The sequence below is a fragment of the Antrostomus carolinensis genome, unplaced genomic scaffold, assembly GCF_000700745.2.
Source record: "Antrostomus carolinensis isolate BGI_N321 unplaced genomic scaffold, ASM70074v2 scaffold14921, whole genome shotgun sequence".
In the NCBI taxonomy this organism is placed as follows: Eukaryota; Metazoa; Chordata; class Aves; order Caprimulgiformes; family Caprimulgidae; genus Antrostomus; species Antrostomus carolinensis.
The window spans coordinates 2048-16637 of record NW_010292112.1 but is presented as its reverse complement, the minus strand read 5'-3'; the positions used below and the strand labels follow the sequence as shown (position 1 = coordinate 16637).

At 38.5% G+C, this 14590-nt stretch overlaps 1 protein-coding gene across 1 annotated transcript; it reads right to left on the bottom strand.

Moving 5' to 3' along the window:
* Positions 1-914: 914 nt before the first annotated feature.
* LOC104518238 (lysophospholipase D GDPD1) lies at positions 915-14175 on the bottom strand. Its single transcript, XM_010176836.2, has 10 exons — positions 14087-14175; positions 12239-12337; positions 7421-7556; positions 6677-6722; positions 5249-5367; positions 4508-4597; positions 3306-3439; positions 2580-2639; positions 1654-1705; positions 915-1073 (listed from the first exon to the last, which is right to left on the bottom strand). Exons 1-10 carry the CDS (start codon positions 14173-14175, stop codon positions 951-953), a joined length of 948 nt encoding a protein of 315 aa, XP_010175138.2. The 3' UTR covers positions 915-950.
* Between the last annotated feature and the right edge of the window lie 415 nt (positions 14176-14590).

Here is a 14590-nt window from a genome sequence, read left to right as displayed (position 1 = left end):
TAAGTCTTCTTTGGTCCCTCACCCTAAAAACAACTTCCCATTCATCAAGCTAACAGATGGTAGAAGTACAAATGTGCAAAAGACTTCTAAAAGCTTCCTTTGTGAAAAGACTATTTCAAAGTAAATGTAATCTATAATAAGTGTAATCTTCCTCTCTGGAAAGCTAGCTACTGCCACACCATGGTAGCCTGAGAGGCAGGTCAGAACCAGGGGCAAACCCAGACTGTTGCAGTGGAACCCAGAACCTGGCTTAAATGCTGTATTTAGACCTTGACTGGTAAGTCACAGTATTACCATCACATCAGAAAGGGGTCTGAAGACAGTTGCAACTCAAGCTTAAACTTCTTATCAGTAAGAATAATTAAGTACATCTATACTGATCAAGTGAGTTAATTTTGGTTAAAAAGTGACCAGCTTTACTGACTACACTTCACAGGTTAAACTACCTGGCTAGCCACAGATTCTGCTTTCCCTTTCTCCTGTGCGTTGGTTTGCTTTTTTGCCCTACATGTTACCTGAAAACTAAAGCAACACAAGAAATGCCTACACACAGGGTACATTTTCAGAAATTCTTTCATTTCTGCCCACTAGAATATAACTGGAATAACAGACACGTCTTGACATCTGCTTAGGAACACTTGTGACAGGTAAAATGATGCATATTATCTACAGGTTTCCTATCCAGCGACTTTCATCCTAGTCATCGTTATTTGTGAAGTGCACTGTTGCTAAAAGAGCTATTTACAAATGTAAACTATGTAATTTAAATTTTAAAATAAATAGACAACCTTTACATTAGGTAGCAACTTGACATTAAGGTAATAATAGATCATCCAATTACATCTTTCAAACAAAGTGATCTGTGTATGCTGCTCAATTATTTTTTTTTTAAATGAAGAAAATCCTTGGCTCACAATCTGTTCTGCAAGAACTTCCTCAGTTTTCTTCCTTTACGCTGGATAATTGTGTAAAAACTCCTTAAGTTTTGTTGGATAGTCTGTCATCACTCCAGTTGCTCCCAAATCGAATGCCCTCTTGTATTCCTGTTCCTCATTCAGTACCCAAATGTACACCTATGAGATGGGATACAGGGACAAATTATTACAGGAAATACTCAAATTTAAAAAAGAAGGTGACTTTAGACCTAAATTGTTTCATGTGAGAGAGATGATGCCACCTACATTTTAAATTACATATGATTAAACTGTGATGCCAAAGACATGCACACAAACACATCCAGCTTCTCCCCAGCTCACTCTCCAAAAGAGGGAATTTTCTAGTGGTGACTCCAACTCCATTTCCTTACCTGAGACTTCAGATATTTTCAAAAGTCAAAATATTATTTTGTGAAAAGTCTAAAATAGGTCAGCAAGTTTAGCAGATTTTGTAGGCTTAAGTTGGATGTGGGGAAAAAATAATCTTAAAGGAATGTAAAATAAAGAGTCTTTTTTCCCAGCATACAGTTCTTCCTTTGCAACTACAGAACTGCAAATATAACAGCATAAGCTATTGCTAAACAAAAAGCAACTTATAATCCTATCAATGTAACAGAACATGCTGGAAAGAACATGAACCCATCTTCAGACCCTATCTGTCTGGTTCAAATCCTCACTAGGTTAAGAGCACATTTCCTTTAGCTTTGCCACACTGTACCTGAATGCCCCGAGCAGTGAGGTGGTCAAAAAGCGCTTTCCGCATTAGCAATCTGCAGAAAGGAGAAAGATATTAAACAACTTGAAGTAGATATGAAATTTTCAATGTTGATGTTCTGTCATAAATTTTCCATGGAGTATTTAGAGTCAATGTTTTCCACAAGGAAGTGATTAGAAATCTAATAATAGAAAACTTTTAGTTCAAGCAACTCAAGACTGGTTAACACAGATACTCAGACATGTGCATTAGCTGTGGGTATTTGCATCAACTCTTCTGAAGATCAAATCCAGCAGATTTCTCCTCCGTCACACATGTACTCTGTACCATGTCCAATGAATCAATCCCTTTGCTTTCAGAAGAGATCTCACCCTTCACACCAGAAAACGTGAAAACACTACTGGCCACTCAAGAAATCAAACTAACAACTATTTGTCAGGCACAGAATCAAGAGCCAGAAGACACTTACGGGGATCACATTCAACATCGGAAAGCACGTGACTAAGCTTCCTCTGAAGCACTGAGATCTTTCAAATGCAAAGTGTTCCATGTAAGCCAAACAGCATCTCCTCTGACAACATTATGAAACAGTCACCATCCTCTGAAACGTGAAAGCTGCATTCTGAATCTACTTGCATGCTAATTAACTGAACACTCTTAACGACAGAAGCTAAATAAGACCAAATTGGAATAGTGCCCACTGTTACTGCACCTCAGTATGTTTCACTGTATGAAAAATAAAAGTGTACAGGAACACCTACGTAAGACTTGAACATGATTTATGCTGCACTGACAATAAAGCTAGAAGAAACTGAAAAAAAATTACAACATCAGAAGTAGCTATAGCAATAGTTAATCTTAGTTGCTTGAGCCAACTGTTAATACACCAGCAAAATATAAGTAAAAATTTAATAAGATTAAAATCTTACGTGTCAGCTAGCCAGATAATAAATTTCTGGCTTCTTGTCATCTTCTCTGGTTCTTTCAGCCTGTTGAGGAAAAGGAAAAAAAAAGATTACTGGAGCACAGATAAAAATATTATTTGAGATGTTCCTGCAAAAGGAACATGAAGAATTAATCTTGCAGTTTCTCAAATTAGAGCAGTAATTTCCCTAAAACAGTGACTTAGAATTGGGTTACACAAGAGAAATGTGCTACATGTAAGAAGCAGCAGCAGAGATGGGTATTCAGCAGCATTTTGAGTAAAGTATGAGAAACAAAGAACACGTGAGAACTCATCACCCTATTACTGACTTGCCTCTTGGACTTATTCAGACTAATTTGTTCTCAAGAAAGAGGGAGAAAAGGGCAAGGATTAGTTATTTATATAGCACTGCTACATATTCCTATCTTGATGGCATCGGCACAAGCTCTGTTGTAAAGGCAGCTGCACGAAGACAGTATTTACAGGAGATGCTGTAAACAGGAAACACTGATACACACAGGCACCCCACAGTGACAACCGAGAAACTCAGAGCTGGCTACAGACAGGTGAAATACAGAGGAGCAGGAGGTTTGCACAGTTTTCTCTCAGGAATATACAAAAGCACCTCAACTAACAAAGGATACTGAGAAACTGATGCTCAAGCAGGCGTTATCCTTCACTTGTTTTACTGTTATTTCAGAGCAGCACCCACTGATGGACTCTAACTCACTTGAGGATGATTGAAGGCATGGGAATTTCCAAGAATTCTTCCTTGAAAGGAATGAATGGCAGCAGACCAGTGTAGAACAGGCCAAGAAGGAGGAGGACACGTTGAGAACAGAAGATGATGGGAATGTCAGCATTCTGCAGGAACCAGGAAAGAGAGATTCCGAATTATCTTGGTGGATTATTGAGTCTGCTGCAATTAAGTTTACTCATCAATGCATATTTAAAGCTTAGCACTTGGCACCTGAAGATGAGGCTGCCAACTGTTTCTGATATGCCTGTCACTGAATTTAAATTACTCTGTTTGGTAGCCTGTAATCCAAGCAAAAGTTTTACACAATTTGAAGGGGCGTTGGGACCTGATAAGGTAAAAGTTTCACTGGTCACAGTACAGCTTGTCACCCACCTTCATTATCCTTCCAGACTGCGTGACCCCACGCAGCGTTTTGTCTTAGACTAGTATTACCACAAAGAACAAGCTGTGCTTTAGCAGAGGACTTGTTACACTTTGATATCACATCGATTCACTTCACAACACGTTTTTAAAGATGCTGGTTTATAAATCAAAATATTTGGGCATTGATGCTACAAAAATGAACAAATATAACTTGTTCAGGTAGGAAATGGTGTGTCATCCTGCAGAGATAAATCAGAACAATATCTGTACTCTCAACTAAATCAGTTTTGTTCAGGTGTGTAATTCCCTCAGGCTAAGCACAATTTTAATTTAATTCTAAATTGTACAATTCCTCAGCACAAAAAGGAACAGAATCTATAGCTGTAAAACAGCTTTATACCAATGTAACTGTGTGTCAACTAGGGGCCACATCCATTATTTTCATAATAAGAAACACACAATAAGTAGTCCTTAGAAAAATTGCTTTTGTACCAGATGAATGATGCATGAAACTGGCTCTAAGAATTCCTGGCAAAAAATCATAACATTCTGTATTTTATAGAACAAGAATAAAACACGATTAAGCTTAATTCCTCAAGCATTTTACTGCAGAGTATATGGGTATTAACTGTGCTTGATTTATTGTAGCAGTGTGGTAAGGAGAATACAATTTAAGTGCAAAATCTCTCATCCCATCTGGAAGTCTGGCAGAGCTGGCTAGATCTTGAATTACAGGGTGCTTTTCTGTACCTTTTGTCACCACATAGTAACAAGCAGACAAGACCACAGCTTAGCGGGACCATTCTTACCTCCTTAAGACACTTTGATACAACCTCATAATTGACATTGCCCCACACCGTCAAATGCTCTCGCTTATATTCACGCACCAGCTCTGACACCTGTAATGTAAAAAAAAAAGCACAACTCTAATGTGTATTCATTGAAAATTATGCACAGAATTATTTAACTGAAACTGTACTTGTTACTTTCAACTACATAAGCCATCATAGAAAATACAGTTTTTCTATACTCTTCCACCTTAAGATGAGTGTGCTGCTTTGACTGGAAAGAAACAGATGTTCAGGTCAACAGATAAAAAGAAAGACCAATCTACCTACAAAAAACCCTAGAAAACTCAAGAAAACGAGATGGCAAAACAGTATCTGATGGAAAGCAGATTTCCTTTTCTGTAACAGACACTTATCTTTACACTGACATCGTGTTTTTACACTGCTTTGGTAGGCAACAGTCTGTGAGACAACCCTTCACGTGAAGTACAAACCAAAGGTGTCTAGCAGTGCAGCATCAGCTTCACGTCAAGATAAAGGGTCAGTAAAGAGCTGTTTGCTGAATGTCTTGCACAAGATCACTTTTCTTTCTTCTGCATTACCTCATACACAGAGCAAGAGCTAACATGTGAAGGATGAAGCAGTCCAAGAACACAGATTGTGGTGTCCCAGACTGCTAGCAATTCTGATATAACTTTTCTTTCGGAGTTTCAACACAATTACATGACATTGAGTCTTCTTTCAGGGTAGATTTTCATGTACCTTTTTGATCAACACATTGTTGTTCACTTTGATGTCAATGTTGACAGGAGTTTGTGGAAATGCCTCAAACACCTCTTTCAGGAGTGGAATACGGTTGTCTTTTCCCTCACAGTGACATTCTGGGGAAACAAGAAAGTTGTCACTGCTGTGACCATTTTCAATACACCACAGATAAAGCACTTGTTATCTGAACATTAAAAAAAAAAGTTCCTAGAATTAGCACACTTTTAAACTGAAAAATAATAAATACATTTACTTCACTCAGCTAGTTGTAATCAGTTATGACAATCTCACTTCCATAATGAAACTGCCCCGAGCATATTGCACATTTAGGTTTGAACTTCATTAAATTCAGTCATTATTTAGCAACAGTAGGAGTGCAGGCATCGTTAAAATACTGAAATAGCAAACATGGGCTCAGTTACCACATACCAAATGCAATGAGATTAATATAAAACAAGATCAAGTGAGAAAACCTTTTCCTTCTAGGAAAATTTGCTGGTGAAGCATAAAAAGTAAAGGGAACAGAAGGCAAACCCCCCCCAGATTTTATTGTCTGAAACTCCTTATGGCTCTAGGGGATTAACTGAAGGCTCTCGCCATCTCTTTGTATTACAGCACATAAACAAAAGATAAATATGTGTGAAAATAAGTCATCAAGGATCTCATCTTGGTGCATTTTCAGTATTTTTCAATTTTTGACCAGAAATGTTTAACACCAAATTTGCTTGCTGGGCAATTCAAATATGGAAAGGCTACACAAGAGAGTCACAAAGCCCTCAAGCAAACAAACACAGCTGGTATCATCTCTGGTAGCTTTTTCTAGGCAGCAGCACTCTCAATTTTTGCTTTATTCAAATTATAGTCCCACCAACCAGAGTTTTCAGAAGAAAACAGGTTAATCTTTTTCTAGCTTCTCCTCTCTTGCAGCAATATTGGTACTGAACTTTAAGTCATACCTACAGTAACTCCTACTCTTTCCATTCAGCCTTCTGAAAATCTATTATCTGATATCTGGTAGTACTTCAAGCCCAGAGTGCACCATCACAACAGCATTTCAGTTGTAAAGAAACTCTCTTCTGCCTTCTCTTCATTTTTCAGAACAACAAATTTTCAATCAGCACCTTCTGAAGATCTCACAAGGGAACTGGAAAGTAGTTGCAAGAAGTAGACAAGCAAACAAACCAAATGTTTACTTGGAAAAAGATCTTACATCTTAAACTTAGTCACTGCCAACTGGTATAAAAATATATTTTGGTTTCTAAAGCTATGATTATATTTTCCTTTTAAAACTTCTGTTACCAAGATACTGATAGAAGCAAATTCACTTCTCTACTATCTCTGGCAAAATAAGAAATTACCACACTACAATAATGGAAAATTAATTAGTGGTACTGTAAATTGAAATAGCAAAAGTCAAAAACTTACCTTTCTGAAATGTGACATCCAACTTGCAGAGATAGGGTGGAAGTTCCTTAAAAATAAAGGGAAATGGAACACTAATTCAAATGCAGGGATATAATCAAGATTTTTATCAAAAAAGACAAAAAAAAATTATAATTCATAAGCTATGTAGTTATCTTTAAAGACAAAAATAGTGGGTTTTTTTAAATCTTCTTGTCCAAAAAGTGATTTAGAAGTACTGTGTTCATTCTTACTTGAAATATTTGGCATTCTTAGACTGGTGTTACCTGTACCTGAGTAAGGCAAAATGTTTCCAGATGCTTGTCAGAAAATTCTGAGAATTCCACTTAAATATCAGATGGAAAAAAACTTCTCTAAAACAGGCTTTTAAAACCGTCAATGCAGGTGGGAGGTGGGATTCATCTACTGGTTTTCCCATTAAAAAGCTGGTCATATGAGAAGGAGCTCGTTGACTGAGCTTCCTTTGTCATCAGCGTGGCAGAACAGACCCCTCTCCAGGAAGCTATTCATCCAAGCTACTCTTGGGCAGAGTTAATCATCCTCTGGAAACGTGCTGGTTTTTCTCCCTTGACTACAGAAGGAGCCTAGTTAACTTTTATTTTTTTTAGTAAGACAAGATGAATCCTCTCCTTAGATTTTGATATACTAGACACACACGCACACAACCTTCCTGCCAACCCCAGACACTCTACGAACACATTTTAAAACATCATCTCTAGCACTAATGGTTTTTTAATTTCAACTTACAGAGTATTTGAGGTCGGATATGTTGACATCAACTCCTGTTGATCTCTTCAGGTTCTCATCATGGGACACAACCACTTGCTCATCTTTTGTCAGGTGACAATCTAGCTCCAACATGTCTGTTCCTATATTAACAGCGCTGGAAGCAAAGAAGTCTGCCTTGAACCACAAGTGTATTTTGTACAGGTCCAAACCTACCATACACATGCTATTCAATTAAACTAATCCTAGTGGAGGTACTTTAGATGTTTTATGATGCAATGAATCCTCACAATCTTGCTGCAAAGCAAGAAGCAAATAACTGCTGCAGTGGGAAAGTTGATGTAAGAACAAACAACATGTGATGAATCAGAGATGGGATTTGAACTCAGCAGCTTTGGCTCCGACTTCCACAGAAATAAAGCAGCATACCTGGGGATTGCAGCCTACTGCCTCCCTGTTGAGAAACCTACTTCTGAAGTCTTGTTTCAGAATCTTGAGTGTGATGTTTATTAGTATCAGCACATTTACCACTGGAAGAAATCAGCTCTCTTTAAAAAGTTACCAATTTTGTGGTAAGCATAAACAACAAGTGTCAGGAAAGTAAAAGTCTTTTTTTACTTGATTTAAGTTAATCAGGAAATTTGCAATGGGGCTTTCAGGTTTTTGGGGGGTTTTTTTGGTCTGGCAAAACTCCATTTAAAAAAAATTATTATTATTTTGATGAAAAAGTTTTAACTTTAAATTAAAAAAAAACCCAACAAACCAATACTAAAATACCCCGTCATATTTTTCAAAGAAAAATACCTATTCCTGTTCCAACCCACTGCTTTGAAAAGTTCTAATCAAATCTGAAATCCACTCCACAGAAGCTTAGCTCATAGGAGAAGGAGAAAACAGAAAGTAGTAATAATATTGTTGAAAAATAAATACAAGAAACCTCACACCAGAACAGAAAAACTAAGCTTTACTCCAATGTGAAGCAAATTGCTCATTTCATCAGAAAATAAACTCAGAAGGTATCATTCCATCAGACGGCTAAAAGCCCCAGATTAAAGTCTGAACATCTCCTTCAAAACACTGGCCTGTCCATTTCATCCACCTACAAACAAACCTGTAACATCTGTGAGTACAGCCTCGACCAGACCCAAAGCTCTGCGACTTCAGTAACAGCCTTGTCCTTCAGAAAAGGGCTTTACTGACTGCTGAAGTACAGACATGCCATAAACATTCACAAATGCAATAATAAAAGAAAAAAAAAAATAGAATATACTCTCATAAGGGTTTAATACAATTTCTGGTTCAGCTGGGATAATTCTCAAGAAGGGAGCTGTCAAATTAAAACTAATTTGTTAACTGTTTTACAGTGCCACTAATTAAGAATTAGGAGAGGAACAAAATCCTATTACACGTGGAAGATACACAGCCTGTTCCGTGTAATTTTTCCTCCTGAGGAAAAGCATCTCCAAACACGCTGCAGATTTGCCAAATTTGTAGAAGCCATTCCCATCTAGTACCACATATCATCATTTCACCAGTGAAGTTTATTAGAAATATTACTGCTTAAGAAATTCAGGACTGATGCTGTGTGGAAAAAGGAGAACAACAACTTGCCTTGTTAACAGATTTGAGAATTTGCCAGGCTCTTACTTGCAGCTTGTTGCTAAATAAACTTCCTTACAGTGCTGCGTTTAAATTCAGCTGGAAATCAGTTTGTTCTGCAGCTCTGTAATAACACATCAAATCTACATTGCTCCAGAGAAGGCTCCAGATGCTCTTCAGATTCAGAAGAATGTGTTGGATTCAGATCCAACTGCTCCAGAACTCAAGCTGTGGAGCAGGCTCACTTTTTCAAATCAGGATGACAGAGCTCTCTGCTCATGTTTAATCCCAACTGTTTTCAAGCAAAAGGACATACTAGGAAATATGTAAGAAAAGCTTTAATCTTGGGAACTAAATTCCATTAGGCAAAGCCCAATGTAGCACAATGTATAGAGTTTACAAATACTAAGCTGACCACATACTTTTATTGCTGTAATTACAGTGTTTAAAGTTTTCTCTCTAAACCAAGTATGTCCCTAAAAGAAAAGGAAATACAATGAGAAAAATACCTGGCAAGTTTACTTAGCAGCTTCCTGTCAAGGCAATGCTTGAGTATATGGCCGTATATGGGACAATTAAACTGGTAATTAATTTTTTATGATATTTTTTTATGCCAGATCCCCAAATACTTTAAGGCACTGCAAGTGTCTCTTTTAGCTTAAGATCAATTATTCTAAAATCACCACAGAATTACTTAAATACAATATAACATTATTATAGCCCCCCAAAAAAATCTATTAGGTATCTCACCATGCAAACAAAAAAAATACTGTCTTTAGTACAGAAAGCTTCTAATGGCTCTCCAGAATATTTGTAAATTAAGCTAGTATAGAACTTGAAATTACCATTAAGGGCTTTCCTGTCCCATACACTTTGTTTATATATTACTAGAATAATTTCTTGATTATCATGCAACAGTATTAAATATTTTCCAATCACTGTTAGAGTGTAAACAGCATAACTAAAAGTGTTTGCTTGTCAACACTCAGGTTACTGTCAACAAGGCAAAAACAAGGGGGTAGGTCTTATGTTGCAGATGAGGATTCTCATTTGGATTCAACTACATCAACTGTCAAACATCCCTGCTTGTCCAAACCTGCAGAAACAGCTCTTGCAGGCACACCCTACTCAGCTTCATGCAAAAATCCGATGGGTTATAAATTGATTAGTTCATATCAGCCGTCTTGAGCCAAATCCAGCTGATTTTTCACCATGCAGATCACCAGTTTTCTACCCAATTCCTTTCGCTAGCTTACCAGTGGAGATGGGAATGAGTGGATGGGATGGACAAAGCCTTCACCCCTGCACAGGGGAAGCCAGGAGACTTTCTGCTGCTTAATGCAAAGGAATCACCCACCAAGTGCACCCAGGTCCTTGAGCAAAAGTAACCCCGCTAATGGTTTTACGTTTACCCGAGGCAGCAATAATCCAGACTGTTTTTCCCAGCATATTTTTAATGTGAACTACAGGGACTTTATCCCCTTCTACAATACGTAAAAGTCTCGATTGGGCAGGGCCAGCTCGGTTGGCAGATCCTCTGGTGTTGACTAACCAAGTGGCTTTTGCTAAATTTGTGTCCCAATGTTTGAAAGTCCCACCACCCATCGCTCTCAGTGTGGTTTTAAACAGCCCAGTGCATCGCTGGACTTTCCCAGAGGCTGGTGCATGATGGGGATGTGATACACCCACTCAATGCCATGTTCTCTGGCCCAACTGTCTATGAGATTGTTTCGGAAATGAGTCCCCTTGTCTGACTCAATTCTGTCTGGGGTGCCATGTCACCACAAGACCTGCTTATCAAGGCCTGGAATGGTGTTTAATATGCAGAAATAATATGCCTTTATTATTCAGCCAAGACAATCTCAAAACAAGTAACTGAACTTTGCTATTGGCAGTTGTGATGAGTTCACAAAGTGGACCTCAATGCATCTGTTACACTAGAGTCATAAAATAATGAAAATAGTCTGATGAGAGTCAGACAAGTGTCTGTATTACCACTAAACATTATTTGTCTCCCAGCACAGTCCTTACTTTAAGAACTACAGCTTATTTCTGGGAATGAAATAAAAACACGTTATGGTGTAACTTTCTTTGTAAGAGCCCTATACAGATAAAACCAGCACGATATTAAATGAAAATTAAGAAATGGTTAAAAAAAAAGCAGCACTTTCCAGAAAGTGTGGTAACAGACTTGAAAAAAAGGCAGGCCAGCAGGAAAAAAAACCACACAACTCCGCTGAGCTTCCATGGAGATAGAAAATACTGCAGTACTTTCAATAGCCCTGCTTGGTTGGGAAAGCTGGCACTGCTCAGGCTGCAAGAAAATGTGCAAACTGATGAGGCTACTTAGTACAAAGCAAATTAGAAAACCCAAATAAAACAAAGAGAAACCTACATAAGCTGGTCACTGCTCGTTGGCAGCTGGGGTTTTCGATACGCTTCTTTTTCAAATGCCTTTGAGAACCTTGTTAGAAATTCACTCCTTAAATGCTGGAGGCTTAAAAGGCTTTCCAGCACCAACTGCATTTTAAACCCCCAGATAAGAGGCTTTCACACGTTGTGCAAATGAAATATGTGTACAGAGGGAAAAAAACATAACACAGAGATTTTTAATAGCTTTGGAGATGGTATGTTAAAAGTTAACATTAGGATTTCAGTCACAATAATTCTAGGAGAGAAATTATTAACCTTCTATATAGAGAGGAGGGAATTGAATGCGGTGAAACTGTGGAGTGTCGAAGGGAATTGCTTACAGCCATAATCCAAGGCTGGATTTCAGGAAGTCTGCATCTAATATGCTAATTAGCATATTAGTATAGGCTGTGATCTGAAAGACCTTTTGAAAAGCATCAATGTATCTAGAAAAACCAGTGCATGGTGTTAGTTATGAAAAATAACTTTCTAATGTTAAATAAATGAATGGAAACCATCGCCATGGAACACGAAGCACTATGGTTTCGTGTTTTATTAGCTGGCACAGGAGGAATCATGCCTCAGGAGTTTTATTTCCAGTTGCCAGTCTATCACGTTACCGTGTACAAATCATAGTTTGTGGTATCCCAATTAAATTGGGGTAATGTTTTGCAATCTCAGAAGTCACCCAAAGGAGAGGTGACTTTCAGAAACAGGACACTGTACCCCAAACACTTGATGGAAGTCCTGTCTTTCTCCATTGCTTCCCTCACTAAAGACAATGAGAACGCTGCTAATTTAGGCATTATTGGTTCCGTTTGTACTCACTGGTGAAAGGCTGCCATCGTGTTTTCCAGGTTCTCTCCAGCACCTACAAAAATAACGAATGTTAGAACACACACAGTCCTTTTCCTCCCCTCAATCCCACTGGAAATAAATAAAAACATAATGGATTTTTAAAATGTACGTATTTTGGGGAAATACTTGGAGGAATGAGTACGAAGGTAGAGTCAGAAATCCCTGTTGCCATTAACCTGCTGGGGAGATCCCAGAGACAGTATTTTCCCAAGGTAAAACAATTGTAAAAAAAATAAAAATAAAGAAGAAAAAAAAAAATTTAGAAGACTGTTACCTTGGATTTGTGTAACACTTTGAATATACAAAGCAAAGTGTTTATTTTACCAGAGGTTGGGTGCCCTGTTTTTCCTTAAAGGTCTTGTATTTGGCTAGAACAACACACTCCACAGGCACAGGAGCAGTATATGCAAAGAGTCTAATTCAGAGTTAGAGGGGTAATAAGAGGAAATGTGAAATGTGTGGGGGGGAAGAGAGAAAGAAAGAAAAAAAGCACCCAAGACTCTCTAAAGCTGATATTCCCTAAAGGCATAACCCAGTTGATGCTCAAAGAGATGACGACCTCTTTTTTCAGTACAAGGATACTTCCTGAAACAGCACAAATCTGTCAATAAAGGTTTATGCTGCTGGCAAAGAGAGGTCTCATATGTAAGGAACAAAACATCTATCAACTCCAGTTAAAAAAATGAAAGGATGAGCAAATTAAATTTTTTCTCAGGCAGGAGTGAACTCTGCAACTCTTAAGCCATCGTTCTCTACATACAAACGTTTGAAAATCAGGCTGGTTAGGGACTGGAAAGGGTTGTGCCTTCTCCCTCCCTCAGAAAATAGGCAATATAGTCTACTGGGAAACAACACAACTTCAGGAAGATACATGTACTGATGAAGATATCTATGCAAATTTCAGCTACTCACTGACAGTGATGAATGACAGACTTTGCAAACAACAGTTACAAAAGCTTTAAGTAAAGCCCTGCCTGGCACCAGCACATACCTGAGTCTGTGTTCAGCTACTTAACGAAAGCAAGGCAATTCCACGCACGCGCTCGTTATTGGGTTCGATTGTGTTGGTTAGTTTATAAAATCAAAGACTTCACTGACTGGGAATCATAATGACAAAATCTGCATGGTTTTAAGTAACTCAATATGGTAAGTCCACAGCAGCTTCTGTGATTAGACATTTACCAATATTTTATTGAATTTGATTGCAGAACTAGGAATAGGTTGAGTGGCAAAAGTGACCAAGGGGCAGAGGAGAGCATGAGAATCTCATCATATACTTCTGGTGATCTCCTGACAGATGGGAAAACCTGCACAGGACCTGGATGACTAGTTATAAGTTAACTGCAATAAAAATTGAGGTTTTAGATAACTTATCAGCTGTGACAATACAGCCCCTACATGCTGATTGGTAAGAGAGGAGAAAAAACTAAGTCAATCTTCAATTTGTGAATTAATAGTAACCTAACATTCCTGGGCAGAATGTCCCAAAATTAAATCTTAAATTACTGCTCTAACAAGCCACGTGTTAGGGAGTTAGGTATGGGGAGTCAAACCAGTTGGTAGCAATGCCTGACTTGTACTGGTTTGGGGAAACGAGGAAAAAAATTGAGAGATCATCTGAAACAGGAATTTTAAATCAGCAACTTGAACACACACAGAAAAGGAAACTACGACAAGCACGTGATTTGATGTACTAAATTTTTCCTCCTTAAAAAATGAAAATGTTGGGCTGACTGAAGGGTTTGATATTTACCTAAATGTGCCTCCAGATTCACGTGCTGTCCATTTGCATTGTTGCATTTCCCAGACAGAAATTACCTTCCCCAGCACAGCTGAGCATCCTGTGAGCTCAAACGTCCACATCCAAACACGATGATTGCGTACTCTAACTGTGAGAGCATCACCATGGGGCAGGAGGGGTCTGTGCCAAGCACTGGCTCAAGGAGATAACCCTTAGAACTTCTGTTCTTTTCATTTTTTTTCCCCCCAATGTAAGCAAAGAAACCCGTGAGGAAGAATATTGCCAGCAGGTAAAGGGCGGTGGCTGTTTCCCTCTACTCAGCAGTGGTGAAATCACATCTGGAGCGCCGTGTCCAGTTCTGGGCTCCACAGTACAAGACATGGATCTACAGGAACAAGTCCAGAGAAGAGCTGTGAAAATTAAGGGATGAGAGATTCTTGCATGAGTGGCTGAGGGTGCTGGGATCGTTTAGCCTGGAGAAGGGAGGCTCGGGATCCTACTAACGTGTGTAAATACTGGATGGGAGACAGTAAAGAAGACTGAGCCAGACTCTTCTCAGTGGTGCCCAGGGAAAGGACAAG